General features: G+C 39.8%; 1 protein-coding gene across 1 annotated transcript in view; it reads left to right on the top strand.

Annotated features, from left to right (window-relative positions):
* The window catches only part of unc13ba (unc-13 homolog Ba (C. elegans)), a 181,484-nt gene that overhangs the window by 58,951 nt on the left and 99,891 nt on the right, over positions 1-22,642 (top strand). The window contains exons 10-11 of the mRNA XM_080466529.1: positions 479-775; positions 1,735-1,822. Of these exons, the coding sequence (XP_080322655.1) occupies positions 479-775; positions 1,735-1,822 (385 nt within the window). The remainder of the gene's footprint in view (positions 1-478; positions 776-1,734; positions 1,823-22,642) is intronic.

Below are 22,642 nucleotides of genomic sequence, written 5' to 3'. Positions count from 1 at the left end.
ACTCATGTCGGAAGCAGCTACTTCCTCTTGTCTCGCTGGACTGACTAGACGCTATCATGACTCACTACTTCCCCTGCTGGTACAAAGTGAAATTGCAAATGTTATGCTTGTTTGGTTTGCCAACTCATGTCACAATGATTGACATTGAGATCTTGAGATTAGACCCTTAGCATATAAACTGAATCTATTTGATATTTGCATCATGGCCATATATTTCTTCATATTCATACTTGATGTCGTCCCTCCGTTTAAAATCTAGATCTCACATTACCTACCTTCTGTTGTATTTTCTTGTTCCATGTCAGTCCTTTAAAACTTCCTTTCTTTTTTACATTTGTGCTTTTAATAAATTATATTAATGATTTGGAGTAAATCATATAAGTCAAATGTAGTAGTAGTAGTAGTAGCAGCACATGAAAGAGTTTCATTCTGAAAACATGGCAGCACGTTTTTACATAACCATTTCATGTCTCTACAGTCCTCCAGACAGCAGTCACTTTGATTCGTCAGGCAACCTCAGCCCGGTCAGCTCGCAGCTCAGCTCTGAGCCCGAAGAACGCAGACATCCCGAATCCGGCCTCCCCAGCAAACCTGCCCTGCTGCGCAGTACGCCGTCTAACTGGACCAAGGGGGAGGAAGAGGAGGAGGAGGAGGAAGAGGTGGAGAAAGGGCTTCATGCAGAGCCTGAGCCAGGTTCCAACAAAGACTTGAAGGACTCGTCAATCATCCTTCCCAAACCGACCTTTGACAACAAAGACAACAAAGCCCAAGTTTGGTATGGAATCAACGTCTGTTTGCATTATGGCGTTTTTCTCAACTTGTTGGAAAATGTTTCGTTACCAACCATGTCTATGAGTATATATAGGCTGATAGTTGGGCGGATCTTAAAAGTTAAATCTCTTGAGCCACGTTACCACTGCAGGTCTCGATGTTCAATTACGATTTTTTGCTGGGATTCGACTTTTTTGCGCCATCATTCACATGACAGTTTATCAGACTGCCGTGTGAGCGTGATCGGATCCACGGTTTCGGGCCCCAGAGCGTATGCGCAGAAAATTCTGTTGACAGTAGTAATCACGGATGGCATGGCACGCTGGTCAGCACCAGGGTTGCCAGGTGTGACTCACTGTTTTCAGCCCAAACAACATAAAACCCACACACCTCAATAAAAACAGCTCAAATCCCAGCCTGTGTAGAAATCATGTTAAAATCGTAAATCTATTATATTTGTAATAAAGAACACGCCACAGACACCCAAATGCATGAGATAAAGTTACAAGGTAGGAGAATTTGTCTCCCCAATTGGAGGATACCCGCCATATCTGGCAACACTGTTCAGCACGTGTAGATCCATTTTCAAGTGGATGTGAAATACGAGCCGATAAAATCTAAACAAAATGAGGAGGGAAAGAAGAATGAGAATGAGGACAAAAGAGAGAGAACAGCTTTTAACATTTTGGCGGAGCCGCTTCCTCTGGCACTTGTCCATGACTTCAATTACACGTCAGCGACGAAGCAGTCGCATGTGGAAAAATATCTGAATTGGTACCACATATGATCGAAGCCTGGGCCTGGTGTGAACAAAATTTGAATTGGAGTTTTCACACGGCCACAAAACAGATTGGATATGGCTCACTTGTGAGTAAAAAAATCTGAATTTGATCGCATTACCCTGCAGTGTGAACGTGCCCTTTGGTTTCTATACCAATATATTTCCTTACTTTCTTTATTCAGTTTCTTCGAAGATGGCCCTCCACCCTGCTCGCCATCCAGAGTCCGTTGGCTGAAAGCGTACAACAAAGTGAGAGTCCAAATACTCGAGGTAGGAAGATTTGGTTTCTTTGTTCATCTGCCCTCTTTTTTCTTTTCTTTCACATTTCAACACACACATACTGAGCACAAGAGATTTATGGAGAGACTCACTTTGACATTTACACTGCTGCTTCTTTCTCTTTCTCTTTCTCTTTCTCTTGCTAATCCACTTTGTGTAATGCCCCTTTCCCTTCCTCTCTTTCTCCATGGGTTGGTTGAGTTTCCGGTCATGCCTCGCCCATTTGCACCAGTTTTGAACTCCTTCAGGAATTCTATTTTGATCTGGAAAAGCACTTTTCACCAGTTGCTCTTTCAGACCTGACTGTCGCTCTGCTGTTACAGAACATTTCTAGTTCGAAGACATGCTACTGCAGGGAAAAGTGAGCCTTCATTATGAATACCCAGAATGTTAATGCTTAATGTGGTTTATCTGTGATTAATGTTTAAGTTGCTTTCCTTTCTACAAATATGATCTGTCCACAATCTACACACAAAGAACATTACATTTCCAATGAAGTTCACATCTGCTGCAGCTGGTTTAATCACATCTTGTTTGCACACTAACACTTACTCCACTCGTCCATTCTTCTGTAATTATATTTGTGCCAAAGATGTTTTTTATTTGCTACATCAAATGGTGGAGTCGCAAGGGGGTTCAAGCCAAAGTCATCTTCCTGACTAACCAGACTTAAGGTAAGACATAGCCCCTGTTCAGTCCCTATCTGTCTTAAATTATTTATTATTCCGCTCCCTGGTATGAAACTCTCTTGACTTAATCTTCAAAGCTGTTAGGTTTTGGTGCGCCTCTGAGAAGTGGCTGACCTGACAGAATCAGATGTCTTGAAGTTAAAAGATGACTTCACAGTTCTCAAAAGGGAAAAGATTGTAGTCTGGTTTATTTTATTTCCTGCTTTGGCAGGTTATAGAACTGGTTGAAAAGTTGTAGAATGCTTTTATAATGAGCATAGTATCTGGCAAAAGCACTGATGAAGTTTCTTGGGTGGAATTTTTACTGGCAATTGCTTTAAAGGAGGACAAAACGGTCAATGCAGTGGGAGGGCCTCAGTTGGACAACTGTTGATCCCTTCATCTGTCACATCCCGTGTTTGTTCTGTTTTGGACTCTCCCGACACGTGTTCGTCACTCAATCAACAAACAAGTGCTCATTTGGAAGATTTACTTAGCCCCCATTTACAAGACAATGCATAGTTTTTGCGTTTCATTTCTGAAGAGTTTCCGGGTAACACATTAACGTTTTAAAAATGATGTCTGTTTACACAACAATGGCCGAAAACATAGTAAGCATGTAGGGCCATGAGGTCGCGCTGTTGCTTTTGTCATGAAACCACGCACACACCTGCAGAGAACAATACACTCTGAACATTAACAATGGGAGTACGTGGACATTCGTATGGACAGAAGACCAAGTTGGATTGTTATTACAGTGACAGTCAAAATAAAACTACCAATTCCCAGGAGAATATGGACTGAGAGTCATGACACGTTGTTCTTATTCTCCATCTACTGAGCATGTGCAGAACAACTATTTACTATGGGCTTGGTGCACATGCGCAGTAGCAGCGTTTCAAAAAAGTTGCGTTTTTTCCCCGTTTCCATATAGGAGAAGCTTTTCCAAAAACTTGTGTTGTCAGTGGCTCCGAGCACCATCGGTTGTGTAAACGGACCCTAAAAACACAACCCGAGTTTTCCATTTTCACTTGAAAACTTTGTCGTGTAAACAAGACCTTAGATTTACTTTCTGAATCTGCTTGTTTGTTTCTCGCTCAATGAGCAAGTAAAGTAGAACAAACCAGTCGCACCATGTTCTGCTTTCAACAAACCTAAAAAAAAAAAATCTCTTCCAGACACCATTATATGCTGTTGGGAGGTTGAGCCTCTGCTGGTAAAAATCTTGATCTTCGGCTTTGCTTTAAAGTGTCCTCAGACATGACATTAAACCCCAAGTTGTTGTAGACCATGTGTGAGCTGCTTCCATGGCAGCTGTCACTAGTGTTGTCACATGTATGTGTTGGTAATCAGCCCATGTCCACTACTGAGAACATTCCCCACCAATCCGTGCAGCATACACACAATAATAATGATTTTCCAGTGACATGAGTAACATAAATCACACAGCATTACTTGTTGTTGTCTTGAGGCAGGAGGACAACTTCAGGTTTGCTGCTGGCCAGCAGTCATCCCCTTGAGAATAAAAATAGTCTCTTTGTCTCCAACAAGCATTGTGGCAAGGATATCACATTTCTATGGTAACGCAGCCTTCCAATTGTTTATGATTAGGGTGCCATTGCTGCAGCTGGTGGCGTGCGTGCGTGTGTGCGTGCGTGTGTGTGTGCGTGTGTGTGTGTGTGTGTGTGTGTGTGTGTGTGTGTGTGTGTGTGTGTGTGTGTGTGTGTGTGTGTGTGTGTGTGTGTGTGTGTGTGTGTGTGTGTGTGTGTGTGTGTGTGTGTGTGTGTGTGTGTGGTAACATTGAAACTGTAGTCTTTAAATAACTTGCCACAAGTTAAGCTTTTTCTTTTCAGCTCCTATTCAGTGACAGTACTCGTATACAGTAGACATGCTGTCACTATTTCCTCTTCCTACGTATAAGAGGCAGATTTTATCGAGAGTAAAGATGAAGGTTCATTAATCTGCATAAAAGACTCTAAACATTGTAGAACATAATAATGACTTTGCAAACCCTCTAAATACTTATCCTCTATATACTTAGATCAATCAAACTTTATTTAAATATCACTTTTTGTACAGTGAAATCAGCACAAAGTACTTTACAGGGGAAAAGCTTAAATGAAATCAGAGTGATGTTTTTAACAAAACTTGTAATTTTGATAAATGTTCCTCTGTCTTTGCCTCAGGACCAATAACTTCAGTCTTGCCATCATTGAGCTATAGGAACTTTTCTGGCACCCATGGTTTAATATCTAATATACAATTAAAAAGGTCTTAAGTTGGCTGCGTGTCTTCAGAGCACATGGCATTGTACACCATTGTGTCATCAGCATCGCTGTGAAAATCCATGTCATGTCCCTTAATAAAAAAGAGTTGTACTTTATTAATCCCCTTGGGGAGACGTGACAAGTAAAAAAGAATTGGGCCTAAAATAGAACCTTGGAGAACACCAGATTTGATTTCATGAATCCCCAAGAAGCGTGTGTCCATACTTTCCAGAAATCCTCTATCTTTGTGGTAGGACTTGTTGAAGTAAGACATTTTGCCCTCCATTAAATGGTTGGGTCATATCAAATTGTATGGTATAAACCAAATTTGGTTATAGTAGTTGTGATGCTGGTCTCGTCTCCCTGCCCAGGTCATGAAGTGGCTTCTTGTTTGGTGGTTTGAGGTTTGATAGTGTTTCATATACCGTTATGTTGTTCTCCTTGACTGTCCCCGCTCAGGGCTTACCATGTAAAGCATTTCATGCTGCACTTTATTGGATGAAAATGATCGATTATGTTAGATTTAATTTTGTAAAGTAGATAACAGGAACATCTAAAATGCATCAGCTGACAAATTACACTTTAGACTTTATGCTTTGAACCCTGTTTACACAACAAAGTTTTCATGTGAAAACGGAAAACCTTTGTTGTATTTTGTGAGCCCGTTTACACGACAGCGGTGCTCGGAACCTCTGAAAACATTTTCAGTTTCACTTGAAACATTTTCATGGTTTTAATCTAATCAAATTACTTTTGTCACTAAAAAAAGTGAGGCTTCGAGCCTTATACATTTAGTTTTCAACAGGTCAACTCCTTCATGTTTCATTGAAGGCCATTTAAATGTGATGTTGTGCTTATCAAAGTCCTGAAAATTTACCTTTTGTTTTCCACATCTAAAGATGTGTGAAAAACGTTGTGTCGCTCATTACTGGGGCTATAAATGTGTTTGTGGCAAATTAATTTTTACTGATGCTTTTTGTCTGTTTATATGTTTTTTTCTTTCCTGCTTGGAATAGCTTGACTTGCGGACTCCCCAAAGCTCATTCCAGTAGTAACTTGAAAAGTTTCATCCCACAACTGATAAACGTTCCTCAGACTTTTGGTTGGTGTGAGCACAACAGATTCCTCTTCTGAGGCTCCAGTTTTCGACTTTTTCTACTCCATTTGAGTAAAGTGTAATTTAGCTGCAATTTAGCAGTGGGGTGCTGCAGATAAATAAAAGGCTGTTTTTACCCAATCCCTAGTAAACAAGATTAGTAATTACCTGAACTGAAGAAGGATGCTGACTCGAGTCTGGATTTAAAGGATTCACAATGTTCTGGGCTTTTATTAAACCTTAGACTTATAAATAAATCTTATTGTGGATCTAAGTGCTTCTTTAAAATGTTGAGCTTGGAAATTTGAGAATGTAATGAATTAGTTGGATTGACAAAGTAAAAGATGACACAATATAAATATATACATTAGGTAAAAGGTTTAAAAAATGAAAATGAAATGTCTAAAATGTTCTCAGGTGTTAAAAAAAAGCCATACAACAGTTGTTTCACTGTTGAAAAATCAGGTTTTAAACAAAAAGATCCTGTCATTGCCCGCAGGTAAGGTTTACTTGTACAAGTGGCAATGGTTGATATGCAAGTAGGGGAATAAACGTAAACAAAAATATTGCTTTGTTATTCACAAAGTAGTTACTGAGGATGTGAAGTGAACTAGAACCTCACATCAAATTTTAAGGAATGCACCATCAATCAGGCCAAGAAATGGTTGACAGACACTGGAAAATTACTTTTTTAATTGGGGCGATAATTTAATTGAACCTGTAAGTCAACCTGATGAGATGATCCTGGCTATTACCTGTTTACTAGAAAAGTCAAGAGTGCAAAGGGAGCAGTGAAATTACCCCACCAGCACGTAGTAACTCGCCCCAAATGACTGCATTCACCAGACAGCTGTGCTCAGACAGTGCTGCTAAATGTTAACAAAGCATGATGTTGTCAGTTCATGTGCAGAAGAAGCTCTGTAAGATTTACTTTCATCAGCTATTTTCATATATAGTAATTTCACGTTTCTTCAATCTGATGCACTGCAAGCAAGTTATTACCTTGCGTGAGTCCCACCAAATAAAGCTCTGCTTACATGACAACATTTAAAGTGAAAACACATAATTTTTGTGTTTTCATTTTAGAAATGTTTCACGTTTACACGCCAATGTTATGAAAACGATGTTGATTTACACGGAAACAGCAGAAATGTTGAAAACGATGTAGTTGGCGTGCCAGGACACGAGTTGGCGCTGTTGGTTTTGGTAATGAAACCACAGAGAACAGCACGCTATAAACAATAACAATGGCGAGCACACAGAGATTTGTAAGGACGGACGACCAAGTAGGATTGTGCCTCTAAACGGTACAACTACCAAGTCTCAGAAGAATCTGGACTGGGAGTCATGACACTCTGGAGGCAAACACTGTTGTTATTGTCCTTTTACTCACGCTTGTGCTGAATAACTATTTACTACAGTCGTGGTGCACATGGCAGCAGCAGCATTTCAGAAAAGTCGTGTTTTATCCGCTTTTCCTTGGAGAGTCTGGCCGTTTTAGAAAAGTTCCACCTTGGGAGCCATTCTCAACAAATTAAATTTTCAGAGACTCTGAGCACCGTTGTCGTGTAAACGGACAACAAAAACACGATGAAAGTTTTCCGTTTCTACTTGAAAACGTTGTCATGGAAACACGGCCAAAGTCATTTAGGTTTTACCAAATGTATGAAAAAATATCTAAAAAATAATTTAGTCATCGCTCTCCTAAGTCACCAATCTTATAATTGCTTATGTAACTAATTCTGCTCAAACAGCATCCATTCATTCATGAACTCGCTGCCGACCTCTGGATACAGCCTTTTCTCTATCAAAGAATCCTTCAACAATCGGAGAAATGAGAGAAAACATCTTGGACCTGCTCTTCAGAACAGACATTCACAGTAAATTTATGCCACAGCTTCTTAAAAATGATGTGGTATCCAGTTGGGGAAAAAAAGAATGAAAAAAAAAAGAAAAAAGGATTGACACATCCTCTGATCTCTGACCCCAACCAGTGAACCAGCCCTGAAAGGTGAACAGCACTGTGCCGATTATGTCAACTGCCATATGGGATTAGATGTTAATGTATTCAAAAGAAGTAGACCAACGCTTCAGCACTGAAACCTGTCCTCAGAAAAGCGAAATCAGATTAAAAACTGCGACATTCAGTCTCGTTGATTTGTTCATGCGCGCTCCCAAAAAGCGATATTTTGTCTTGTTTTGGCCGCGTCTGACAGAACTGGATCCATTTAAGCAGCTGAGAGAGTGATGTGACATGTGACCCCCTAACTGGGCCAATGAGTCTGTTCTTCCTCGAGGAAAAAAGGGCCGAATTGATCAACTACGAGTATTAACCAATGAATCATGAGCACAGCAAGCATGGGGACGAGCTGCAGGAGTCCTGTGGTGGAGAGAAGCAGGACAACTTTATAGTTTTTATGAGTTCCCTCTGCGGCACAGATTTAAAGCCCATCCTGCTGAGTAGTGGAGGAGTTTGGAGGAGGTCTATTTGTGATGCATCAGCCACAGAAAAAGATGGGTGTAAGTGGATTATGAAACTTGGGTGGATTCTGAGGTTTTGTGCCGCTCGGTTCACAATAGTGAAATCTTTATAGGACTTCAGGAGAAGGGTTTGAAATTCAACAAATATCAGGTGATGGATCATACAATTACAATACAGTATGTAAAAAGTGAGGACCCGTCTTTAACTGGGCTTTGTAGATTTGTAGTCTGCTACAAAATACTGCTGTTATACTTGTTCCCTATGCTTAATGTCTGAGTACACAAGGTAATAAACCACCTCTGTGTCCAGCAGGGTTTCTTATGATTTCACATACCCATCTGCCTGTTTGTTAATCATTACATCCAGTAGAGGGCACTGCACGTTGTCGGTTTCATGTGGGACAACGTTTCTAATCCAATTATCCATGAAATTGGTTTAAAACGGCTAAAACAAGTATTAATGTCCGAGAAGTCGGGGGGGTAAATTCGATACTTTATGTTTTCAACTTTGCTAAAAAATACATTACTACACTTTTCACGGGAGTCATGTGAAGATTCTTTGTAGATAAGTCTGGCTCCATGCACATATTCGTAAACTCTTTCCTCAAAGAGATCGTTATCTCTGTCTTCTAAATTACGTTATTGTCTTTTTTCCTTTCGCTGCCCCCACAGGTCACCAGTGGTATTGCTCTATTCGATACAACACTCGTAGGCTCCAGACAGAAGGCGCCATCTGTGTCGGTCTGCGTATTTAGCTTCAAGCTTATTTGAGCCTTTACCCTCTTATAAAGCAGCTAAAAATAGGAAACTACGTACAACTAAGGCCCCGTTTACATGATGGTTTCAAGTGAAACAGGCTTGATCCATTTCATTACAACCTGGGCTTAATGTGTTAATGTGAGACCCACATTTTCACTTTTCAGTATTTAAGTTCTGTGACTTGAGGAAATTGTTAATCTGTGATCCTACGTATGATTATTACATTCATAGTTTGGTCCTTTGAGTTTTCATACTGCACCTTGCTTTGCTTTCAGATTGGAATCTCTATACGTACGTGTTGTTTTTGCTTGGGGAATCTATCAATGCGGTTGTTTCTTACACAAGAATGATCCTGTTATGCCTTTTCCGTCGTCATTAAATCCTACATAAATGAAAATGGTGCAGCAAATAAATAACTGTCAAAGTAAATTGTCTGAGTGGGAGTCTGATCTGAAACGTGACCCTTTAATGACTGACATAGAAAATGGTCTGGCAGTTTTATTCAGCTCACAATGAATGTTATTCTTCCCTCATTTGCTCTTTTAGGCCAAAGTGTTGCATTAACTATCTTTTCTTCCCATTCTACGGGTTTTTCTTCACTTTGAAAATAAAGGCCTTTTCTAAAATGTACACATTTCATGCGAGACGCTATAATCCATTCTAGAAACTTGAAAGCTTCTCGCCTTTCGCCCGCGACAGGTTAAATTTCATTTTAACAGTCACCGCTTTAGAGCCAGGACCAAAGATATCGCTACGATTGTTATCGTTCGTCTGGTCGGGCCGAGAGTCACGCAGTGTGTAGCGGCTATTAAATCCTGCTCAGAAATGCTCGAGTTGGCTGGAGGTTGGAGAAGTTGGTAGAATAGGTCACGGATGTGCCCGTCTACTGTCGACACTGAAAAAGTGTCCGGTAAAACTTTGACCACATCCGTTCAACATTCAGAGATCCGGAGCTGTAAGAGGAGAACTCGTCCACCCCCGCGTCGTCGTGCGCAGCCTGTGATTGCATTGTTGTTTTTCAATCGTTCTGAGAGCACTTCAGAGCAGTTATCTGTCCATTAGGTCCTCTCCATGGAGATCCTTCTTGACCCTGAACACGGCGGTGCTCAGCAGTGAAAGGCTTCCACTGTGGAAATAAGTTCCTCCTGTTTGTCCGTGTGTTTTCACGTCGTCATAGTTCAGTTTTTAGAAGGAAAACCTGACGAGTCGAGGGCAGAGAAACTTGGTTCCACTCTGTCTTGAGAGGCTGCACGACAAAATGTTTCTGGTTCCTGAATTAGTTGTCATGAGCTGCATGTGACAGACTTCTTTATGGAGAATAAGATTGGGGGGGGATTGAAATGCTTTCCAGAGTTTCTGAGACTATTTATGGGTTCGACCCTTCAGAGAACTTCTGTTCACATCAACCTTGATTGAAGTTTCTATTTCCCGCCGGTGGATTAATAATTGCCACACTCGCTTCAGAGAGATTTTTTCACAGCACTTTAGTTTCTTTTAACATTCAAAAAGCAAAACTTTTGAAGTGTTTTCTTGATACTATATTGCACATAAGTCTGAGTAAATGTATGATTGCCTCTCTGTGTTTGTCCTGCAATGGCCTGGTGATCCGTGGTGGGATTGGCTCAAGCCTCCGTTGAGATGGATAATTCCTGATAGAGTATGGATTGCATAAACTATTTCAAGTCAGATTTGTCATTTTGCAAAAAGTGAATGAGAAAAAAATATGAAAGAATATTGTTTTCTTTCTCACTGTGTTGTTTCATCTTTGTACAAATCTAGAAAACCTTTGATGAATTTTCGATTAACAATGAAAACTCTCACTTCATAAAGCATAAGAAACAAAATCATTGGTCACTCGTTACACATCTTTGTTCTCGCAGTGTTTCAGCTGCTTTAGGCCCACATCTCAAGTGAAAACTTTAGTTTTTATAAAGTTTTGCCTTTACACATGAAATGCCAGGACGCAAGTTGGTGCTGTTTGTTTGTTTTTGTCATGATGTTACACACATGCACTTGGAGAACAAGACGCTATAAACATGAACAATGTCGAGCACACGGACATTCAAGATGTTATTACAATGATTCTCAACAATAAAACTACCAAGTCTCAGGAGAGTATGTACTGGGAGACATTCCACTCTGGACACCACCATTGTGACTGTCCATCTACTACTGTAGTAGCAGTAACCCTAACCCTAAGTTGCATTTCCCCCTATTTATATAAAAATGGAGTCAGTACAATTTCAAAAAGTTGCGTTTTCAGTGGCTCTGAGCACTCAAAAACACAAAACCTTGTGTAAACGAGGCCTTAAGCTCAAGTTCACATGAATTTTTTTTCCTTCTGCTATTTGGGAGGTTTCAGTTCTCATTCATCTTTCATTAAGAAACCCGGTCTCGAGCTCGCCGTCTGAAGCGAGAGGATGAGTAAAGACAGAACTTTTGCATTTTCACTAAAATACATTGCTGTGTATGTAACGGGGCCGTGGAACTTTTCAATCGACGAACCTCCAACAAAACCTAATGATCAGAGTGATTTCACTTGGATGATTATCGGGGGGACTTCTGAATTATTCTTCCAGATTTATTTTCTGATTTTGTTCTCAAACTGCATGGACGGTCCAATGGACAGCGGCTGGCACAGCTGTCTGATCTTATTATGTGGCTCAAATTCCTGTGGAGTTCTTCTCCCTGGTCCACCCACCATACAAAGACATGCATGTTTGGGTAATTGGTGACTCTACTCTCATCAGGGGGTGTGTGATCGACTTGAGACAATCGATATTTGCCATTTTTAACAAAGTGATGACCAACATCATAGGCGTCATATAGACGTCCTTCATCTTTCACACATATTCCCATAACTGGCAGCGTGAGCTGCTGGTTCGCTATTGGCCAGGATTCTCACATCAAACCCAAACATCAGAGGACAGGAGGGACAGCCAGAGCAGAGTGTGTGGGGGGAGATGAGAGGAGGGGAGTAGAAAGACGAGAGGAAGAAGAGCGAGGGAAGAAGCTGAGACCCACAAGAGTCCGAAGCTTCTCAAAGAGAAAGACGCGGTTCAGAATCACAATATGGGTCTGCAGTATTTTATATTTTATAAACTCCTGGCAGTTCACAGTACAACCTGTCACTCACTCACTCACTGTAGCAGAAAGACTCGATATTTTCAACTTTAAACAAAAAAATATAGTTTATTAATATCAAAGGCATAAACAGTGAAATTCAACAATATTCTCTGTTTCCACATGCTTAAAAAGGACTAGGAGGAAGAACTCTGAACACTTACCAATATTAACAAGTGTATGACATTAAATAGTCATATTGTTTTAACATATATTCTTTATTTCTCATTCTATCGTATAATCATTTTTATAGCTTTTACATTACAGGTCCAGAGGAAAAGTTTCATATTATAAACATAAGTGTACATTGACCATGGGTAAATATAAAGCATTACAGGATAGTGAAATTACTACAAAACCATTATAAATACTACATAGACAGTGTGTGAGGTGTGTTAAACTGAAGCTTAACTTTACTTAGAAATCTGAGGAGATCCATTATTCGTTGCCTGATATCAGCTTTTAACTGGTCAACAGTTTAACGTGTCATGATTTGTTTTTGTTTTTTCTTGATTTTCTCACCTGGGGTTTTTAAACAATAATTTTTTAACCACTGTTAAAATATCTATAAAATGTTGTTTGGCAAGTACAAACGCAGTCTGGATGGCGGCACACGTTCCTTCAGACATATTTTGTTCAGCAGAAATTTTGATGCAGTAGTTTTAAGCGACTTGAATCAAGGTGGGATTTTCCTCCAGGATGCAGCGTCCATAACATTTAGCAATCTTCATTAACACCATTAAGACACTTTATTTACCATATTAAGACCTTTCTTTTTTTTTTTTTAAGCCATTTTGATGAAGAAAAAATTATAAATTGAAGATTGATAATTTGATTATCTCAATTACTTGCAGCCCCTTTCTAAATGATATTGAAACTATATCTTGACCAGTGTTATGGAAGATGAAAAGCTTGTATCAATCCCACTGGTGTAATAGAGTGACGAAGAGTCATATTGATGAAGATCTGATCACTTTGCACGGGGCGGGGTTACTTCAGTCCCGTTGACTCAACAAGGTTACAAAGTGAAAACGCATCGATTTTGCATTTTCACTTCAGTAAAAGTTTGTGTTTACATGGCAACGTTTTGAAAAAACCACCTCCCTCTACCCAGCAAAAGCAGAAACGCTGAAAACAATGTAGTGAGAATGTTGGAAAAATCTCAGGAGTTTAACAAATGTTTCTCTACTTTAGTTGTTTTTCCAGCTCTTTCTGTGAGGCAGCAAACACAACACTGGTTTGTTATTGTTTTACACCGATTTCCTTGAATAACAGTGTAACACAAATCCCCTCAGTATGAAAACAACATTGAATTGAGAATTTGATTATCTTGGTTTTTTTTTCCCCAGCGGTGTTTCTTTGTAGTTCTCGTCGTGCTTTACCCCGAGACTCGTCCTGAAAGGCTTGTTGACAGCCTTACAGAAGCACGAATCCGCGCCTCTTTGTTCTCTTCTACCTGTTTTCACACTCAGATCCACAGTTCTGGGTCCGGTCGGCTTTACATTCTCACAGCTGCGCGGAACAAAGACAGGCATGAAACTGGGAAAGATCAAGGGAAATGTAGAGGAAGGAGCTCAAATGAAAAGAGAAATGGGAGAAGATGATTACGAAGGCAGCGGCGCCCCTCCCAGCTGCCTGTCCACCTGAAGTCCAATGAGGGGGCGATCACAGGGAAGACTCCAACTTATTTACTTTTTGTCTTTTTTTTTTTTTTTTTTGTTCCGCGAAATTGAAACATTATTTGCTCTTGAATTTAATTGCCGTCGCAGCTCAGAAAGGAAAAGAATTAACAAGCTACTCCGCTGAAAATGAGGTTCGTGCTGTGACGTACGAGCAGCTTATTAGGTCATTTTGCAATATCCTGTGTTAATCAAACATTGAAATTTTGGTCACAGAGCAACTCAAAAGGTCCTGGAGCTTCACTGTTTGATCATCTACTGATGAGAGACAGTCATGGCGGTCATTTGGACGTGATCTGTTTTTTAAAAAAAACAAAAGTAGAAAATCACTTCAGAATTAGTGAGTGCAATTAAACTCTTCTAAATTCAGTCGTCGGGGCAAATTTTGATCATGCAGTTCATTGAAAGTTCACCTGTGACCTCGAGTCTCCATGTTTATTGTAGATGAAGAAAATTAAACTCAATGAATCATGCTTTAATAATCCTCCTGGGGAAAAGAAGCCATATTGACTAAAAAGAGCATTCGGTGTTTAAAGAAGAAGTATGGGGTGTATGAAGGCTTCCACACATCATTAAATACTTCCATCAACATTCAGGTCCAGGGACAATAATAACTTTAATTCTCTGAAGAAAGTGACGCTAAAATTGAAAGTTAATATTCTATTAAAACACAATTGAACACAACAGAGACCTCCAGGATCTGGTGGATCCTCTGTTTCCTATTTGATTTCCTCGATCTCCCCCGCTTCCACTTACATCCTACTGAGGATTTAGCCTCAGAACGACACTGAGTGGAAAGGATTTGCATTCAAAGTCAAAGAATCTTCCTCTGTACATTGTACATGCTGTGCTCGCGGGGGATAAGAAAAACAAACCAAAAACTTTTGGGATCAACTGGGAACAATTTACAAAAACAAAAAGATGAAGTTTGGGTTGATTTTTTATTTTTTTCTATTAAATGAAAAAAGGGAAAAATTGAGATGAGGTTGATGCAATAAAATTTACGACACAAATTCTATTGTCATTGATAGTTTTATTTTTAATGTGCAAATGATACATTTAGTTGTGATCTTTTTTGCACACAATATCCATGAAGGGAAAAGCTGACATTAAATGTATGCACCAAAATATGTAGTTATTTTAAGCCATTTCTAATTATTTTGGTTGTTTTGTGAACAAGATTGATCGAAAATTAATATTTGTGTTTTGGAATTGAGGTTGAATTTTTGTGTTCTCTCTATGAACATGTAGAAATTCTGATTTGTTAATGTGAAAATGTTTTTGGTATCTTTTAGTTTTTAATTCAAAGTTCAGGGGAAATCCATTTCATGGGCAAAAAGTTCTCCCCCTTTATGATCTGATAGATCAGAGAGAGAGAGAGAGAGAGAGAGAGAGAGAGAGAGAGAGACACATTAACAGCTATGAGCAATTCAGAAACACCAGTTAACCTCACGCGCATGTAATAATTACAATCACTGCAAAAATGCCCCAGAAAATTGCGTGTTAATTTACCAGTGTCTTACACCGAGGAGAGAGCCACAGAGTCACACTGATTTAGACGTCATCTGAATTAGAAGCGCCAGTAGAATATCATTAGTCGTAAAATACTGTGCTAATGAATTTGTTTAATATCCAGTTTGGCCTCATTTTGATCCAGTCGGGTTCAGGGTTTTGAATATTTTCCCCTGAAGTGAGAGTATAAGAAAGGAAACATGACATTAAAGAAAAGAACAGATGAAAGACAAAAGATTGAAGGGGGAAAAAAAAAAAAAGAAATAAACACAGAGGGAGGATTGGTTAGTATCATATGCTGATGATGACTGTTCAGCATACTAACAGCACGGAACCTCTGAGCCCCGACAGAGCTGCCTGACACTGTCTGAAAGTCGCCATGGAAATCAGGCCGGTGGGCGGCGGCGTGCGTGTGTGCGTGCGTGCGTGCGTGCACGCGCGCAGGAGTCTCCAGTTGTGCTTTCGAGAATAAATGAGGACCTCTATGATAAATCAGATGTTGGTTGTTGTTTTACCTGCTTTTTCCAATCTGTAGGGAGCTAACAATACACACACACACACACACACACACACACACACACAGGAAACAACATTCAAATTTCATGGGAGACTCCCGGAGCTGGATTTACAGCCCAGATGACCAATCTTAGTCATAAAATACATACAAAAAGACAACTCTTGGGGCTCCCTAACTACAAATATTATGGCGGCACCTTACAAAGAGCACACATTATTGTTCTGTACTGTTCGTCTTATTTGACTGAATAAGGCCTCATTTACATGACCATGTTTTCAATTGAAAACTGAAAAATTTTGTTGCGTCTTGGGGGTCTGTTTACACGACAGCGGTGCTCAGAGCCACGATAAAATGCAAGTTTTTGCAAATGGCTCTCAAGGTGGAACTTTTTTAAAATGGTCTGACTCCGTCTCCATGGAAACAGGGGAAAATGCAACTTTTCTGAAAGGCTGCTACTGCGTACGTGCATCTGGAATGTAGTAAAATGTGCTTCTGCACATGCTCAGTAGAAACAATCACAATGTTTTCCTCCTGAGTGTCATCAATCCCAGGCCGTATTCTCTTGGGACTTGGTAGTTTTACTAGTCACCGTAACAACAATCCAACTCTGGATGTCAATGTTCTCTCATTGTTAACCTTTATAGTGTCATCTGCACGTGTGCGTGTGTTGTTTTATTTCAAAAGCGACCAACAGCACCAACTTGTAGCCTGGCATACTAACTACATAGTTTTCAGTGTTTCTTCCGTTTCCATGGAAACAGACATTGTTTTCAAAACGTTGCCGTGTAAATCCAAAACTTTCCTGAAACAAAAACTTTGTGTTTTCACTTGAAACGTTGTCGTGCAAACAGGGCTGAAGGATACTTACTGCTATTTTAGCATTTTTCTTTCTTTTTTTTTTTTTTTTATAAATTTGGTATTTTAGCGGATAAGAAAGCACTGTGCGTTATTGAAACGACGAGCGAGCTTGTTTAATACACTTGAATTTCATACTTTACCCTCTTTTCAAATGAAGGGATCGCTTTCATCGATCACATTGGCTCGATAAAAAATATTCTTTTCTAAACATTAGCTATTTCCTATTAGCAAACTGATAGCACAGTTCAGTATTTTATTTTTATTACTTTTGCACAGATTTTTAAATACTTTTTGTAGTGAGAACATTGCACAATCTCAGTTTAATGTTGCACGTGGAAAAAAAAAACCCATTTATCTGTGTGCTAAATTGTGATGGAATGACTTATTTATTTATTAAAAAATGTTTTTTTAAAGACAGAAACTCTGTTCACAGCATCAGATAACCGGCACCTTGGTTTTCACCCCTAATGCCATTTGCCTATTCACTGAGTTAAAGTGGCGGTTCGACTTTGCAGTTCATGACACCACAGCTGGTGGATGAAAGGGCTCCTCTCTTCACTCAGAGCCAGTTTAGTGGGTGAAATGACTCTACTCAGAAGAGATTTCACAGCTTTTCACACACCACTGCTCTTCACAATAGGATGAATTGGATTTCGTGGAGGCAACGGATGAATCAGTCGTAAATCTGATAAAATGACGGATTATTCTCATGCCTCAGTGGCAGAATGTGTTCCAAAGTGAGTGATCGCAAGATGAGAGTGTTGATGTGTTTAGGCATCAAAAAATACAGATAAGATCCCAGTTTAACAGCCTGGAGGTCCGAGAGGTAAATTCAAGCTCAGAGAAGTGCTATGTCATACAAGTGAAGGCCAATGATGCCACATTAAATCTTTCCTCATGCCTTATTTATTCCAAAGGTTGTCTGCAGGCACACACACTTTCCGTACACTTTCTATTCGCATGTCTTGCATTTTTACAAACGTTTCTTTTATCTCTGATAGTCTGTGCGTGTGGGTTCAGGTCGCTTGTGGAAACCGACAGCGACTCAACAGACACGAGCTTTTCTTTATACTACCATGGGAAATAAGATGCTACTTTACTTAGCGTTACTTAATTATGCGTGGTTAAACTGAGCTTTAACTGGGTTGAAGCCTTTGACTTTGGAAGTGAAAGTTTTAGTCAGTCTGTAGCTGTATTATCTATTTTGTTACTGTTATAACATGAATCTTTTACTGAATTAGTTGTGAAGCTCATAAAAGTGTTTCCTCTAATCGTTGCTCTATTACATAATTTCTTTGGGCAACCCATCCATTCTGTTTTGTTCTCACCTGGTTACTTAACACTGCGGTTTTTTTTTTTTTTCACCCATTCCTGATCAATCTTCCCTACATATTAATCATTTAATCGGTCACCCAGTGAAGGGAAGTATTCTCCCCGTCAACTCGCCTGTTCCCCGCAGACCCAGCAGCCCTGGATGTCTCATTCGTCGTGCAGCTTTTTGCTTCGTCTTTTCCTCCTCCTTTCAGTAATTTGTCTCTCTGATGTTTGAACTTTCCCGTTTTCTCTTTCCGTTTCATTTCAGCCTGCTGACAAACATTGAAAGCAGCCACTTTAATACATGTCGGAGGAGAGAACCTCGAGCTCATTATGTCGCTTTTGTTACTGAACAGAAAGCAACTCTGGTTGAACGGTGCGAAGCTTGGATAATCCTTGTTCTGCATACACGTATCTTAATATACAGTAAAGAAGTGTTATCTCTAAGTACAGCTACATACAAGCAGGCTTATGAGCTGATAACTTGGATGCGGTGACACACATGATGAAACATCAGATCTGGATGATATGACAGCAGGATACTTGGGTGCTGTCATTTAATCTTATATAGTTCAAGAAAAACCTCAATAATATTTAAAATAGCACTTTTAAACTGGTTTGGACAGTGCTTACGAAGGAGTTATTTCTGAATTTCACATTTTCTTTGTACAACAAAGATAACATAACAGATGTTAAACGAAGGAAAACGCAACTTTCCAGAAACATTACTAATGCGGCCGTAGTAAACAGTTTTTTCAGCACATCCTCAGCAGATGAACGTTTCCTCCAGAGTGTCATGACTCTCAGTCCAGATTCTCCTGGGACTTGGCAGTTGTACAGTCAACAGTCACTGTAATAATAATCCAACTTGGTCGTGTGTCAGTGAGCTGGTGTCATAACACAATCCAACGCTGTCATTTTGCCGCTTTGTTTGCCACACTTCTATTAAAGACACAGTAACACCGCCAAAGATTTGAGTTTTAGGTTGTATTTTTGTTTTTTTAAACCACAATACTGCCTGAACATGTCTTCAGTGACTTTAGTACAAGGGAACTAGTTTGGGCTAAAAGTCTCATTAAAGTCGGACTTTCAAAACTCAAAATCTAAAACATTGAAGAAAGAACAGCTTTGATTTCAGTTAAAAAAAAAAAATCAAGCATAGCTGAGAGGGTAGAGCCAGGTTATACTCTGAATTTTAACTCCCAGCCTCTCTTGAATTGACTAAAAAAGCAGAATACTTGCATGCATATATATATATATATATATATATATATATATATATATACACGTTGCATATGACTACCTGCTGATGCTCAGCATGTGTGCTGGCAGTGTGACTCTTCAAATGCACCTCCACGATCAGAGCCCTCGTGGACTTCAGGGGCTGCTGCGAGCACATGTTTAATTCCACTAAGCTTTGAATAATGCAAAAAGCCTTAACGCGGGAACCATAATGGGACACACACAGAAACACACACTCACACACAGACCAGCACTTAAAGACCTTGTCAGGAGTTATGAGTGCTTTGCCTCCTCACTGGTTGAATGACAGCAAACAGAAAGGCTGCGATCTTAAATGATCATTTTGGAGCTGCAAACTCAATTATGTTGCAATGCTGAAATAACACTGTTCAATTTTTACGAGTTGAAAACCGTACAGTGATCCCTGGGCTGGAGATAAGCCGAGGCTGAGATGGAGACGAGCGTTCAGTATCGTTCAGTCATGAAATCCACATCGAGAAAGAAAATAAATTTCATCTGATACAGTCTTTCTCGCACGTTCTGTTGAAACTGATTAGCTGTTAAAGAAATGACAAATTCTGTTTACCACCTCAGCAGCGACAAAATATTGTCGCTTTCACCTCTTCACAGACATTCTGACACACATACCAACAGATTTACTCCTCTATCGGGACCAATGTTGCATTCAAAGTGAAAACACAAAAAACTCACTGGGTTTTTGGCGTCACGTTTACACGACAAGTGGTTGAAGAGTTGGCATGTCAGGCAACAAGTTGGTATCGTGGGGCAAAAACATTACAAAATGCTCATTTGGTTTTTTGTTCTCTCTTTCTCTCTCTCTCTCTCTCTCTCTCTCTCTCTCTCTCTCTCTCTCTCTCTCTCTCTCTCCCCCACCTCAGTCGTGTGCGGCAGCCATGCTAGTTTCTAAAAAAAGGCAGCAACAGGAGGAAACTCCAAATCTCTTCCTGTGTCAATAGCAAAAGCTGTTCTGACACTCTAACAACAATATTGATTGCCCAGGACGGGGGGGAGGAAAAAAAAAAAAAAGTACAAAAGTTTTTTGTTTTCACGAAAACGTTGTCATGGAAACGGAGCGTTTAAGTCAATTGCACACCAATAACTTGCATTATTTAAAGTCAAAGACAAAAGGTTAAAAAAAAGAAGCTTTTGAGCCTAAATCACAAAAGAAATGTGTGATATGTTACTTTTTGTGCGTCACGACTCAAACACCGGCTGCTGATTCGTGGCTACATACATGAAAAGGTGCTAATTACAACAGAATTTCTGCGTCGTCATTCTTTGCTTAAAGTGTTTGCCTTGACAACCCGTCATTATTGCTGTCACACATCAATTATAGCAAATAATAATTACGAGCGTGAGGCACTTTGCTCGGACTGTTATCTATAATCAGGCTTCAACATGTCGCTTCTGAAAATTAGTACAATGAGCTTCGTCATTCGTCAAAGGAGCTATGATGCTCCGTTGTGATAATCGACTTATAATGAGCCACAAGCCACAAGACTATACGCTCGCTGTGAGAGTTTTGATGCCTGTATCTCCCCCAAAGACGATGCCCTCACGTTTTAAACTGCATGTTGTCATCTTAATACAGGCACTTTTCCTGAGCAGGTTCCAGAGATGAGCTCTTTCAGTCCTTGGATTCATTCGTCAAAACCATTTCCCAAATGGTTTGAAGTCGTGTCTGAAAGCTTCTCCCAGATTGTTGAGGAATCACTGCTTCATTCAGGAGTACAATTCTGATAGAATTCTGCTTTGAGAACACGAGAAACTGTGTGAAACATAAATAAATCAGGATTTAACTGAAGTGCAAATCATGTACAGTAGGTTCGCCGAACTCCCTCTAGTTAATTCTCATCACAGTTTGGTGTCATTTGGGCCAGACCACAAGTCTGCAACCTTTAATAAAATGTGCCTGGAGCCACAAAACATGTTAATTGTCGGAGATGAAGAAGAAAACAAAACCCATAAAAAATGTTTGTTATATAATAAAAAAAAAAAAAAAAACACCTGTTCAAACCTGGTCTTTGTTAACCTGTGCGATGCACATAAAATAAATATGAAAGCAAAATATGTATTTGCAGAGAATTTTTCTGAAGGTTTCATGGAGCCACGACAGAGGAGCTGAAGAACCACGTGTCGCTCTAGAGCGGCAGGTTACAGACCTCTGGACCAGACCAATAAAACTCAAAACGCGTTGAGCTGTAATCAGTGGAAACTGCAAATTCCTCTTAGTTTCAGTGGAAAGACGTGCAAGCGTATTCTGAAAAGGTTCACATTTACACAAGCCAGCATGGAGACCTTTCAACTTCTTAAGAAAGTTTATCACAAACTCACCTTGAGAAGCGAGTTTGTGTTTGGAGGTTTTGCAGGTTCAAACGTAATTGCCACGAAACCTTTTCATTTTCACTTGCGAACATTGTGTAAACAGCGCCTTGTTGAAAAGAATGGCAGATGAAGGGATCTGGACACATTTCATTAACAACACTTTACTATATTGTTTGTTAAATAGTTGTGAAAATTATTATGACATTATTAAAAAATATATTTATTATACTTCAGTGAGTTTTTCTTCCCGGTGTGAAGCGATCACTGGAGATTCATCTTCTGGAGTTCCTCCTCAGCTCTTCGTCAGAGTGGCTCATCATTAACTGACAATGTGGAGCCATTGTGAAGGCAGGTCACACCGTGAACAGGTCACACACAAAGAAGCACACTCCAGCTACGTTTACAAATCGCCTGGTACTCTCAAAAATGTATTTCCCCCTTCTATGTTTTGACAAAAACCTCATTAAGAGTTACTATGAGCTGCCAGACCCAAAGGCGGCAGTGTAACGAGAAGCATAAAGTCACGTTAGCCAATCAGAATCCTGGAAAACTGGTCGGACACGAATGATGCTGATGACGCTTCTTACAGACATACAAACGCAAAGACGTGTGTTTTTCCAAGTCTCCACTTTTCAGATATCATCGTTTACGTTGACTTGTAGCTTCGTTTACATCTAAACACCTATGGGCTATTTATGGTCACGAATTAGCCCCAAATGTTTTTTGGACTGTGGCTGGAAACAGAAACACAAACAGGGAGAACATGCAAATGCCATACAGAAAGTCCCAGTGAAGAGGCTTTAATTTTTTTCAAGCAATTTCTTATAGTTTCACTTCTCCATCAATGAATCGACTTCATAATTTCAGAGTTTGGAGTGGAAACGTATTTAAATCACTGAAACTGAATTAAACAGGTTTATTAAAGTGTTAAATTGTCTCGCTGCTGAAT

This window comes from Lipophrys pholis, assembly GCF_963383615.2.
Source record: "Lipophrys pholis genome assembly, chromosome: 7".
Lineage (NCBI taxonomy): Eukaryota > Metazoa > Chordata > Actinopteri > Blenniiformes > Blenniidae > Lipophrys > Lipophrys pholis.
Note: the sequence above shows the minus strand (reverse complement) of the source record. Positions and strands in the feature narration are given on the sequence as shown.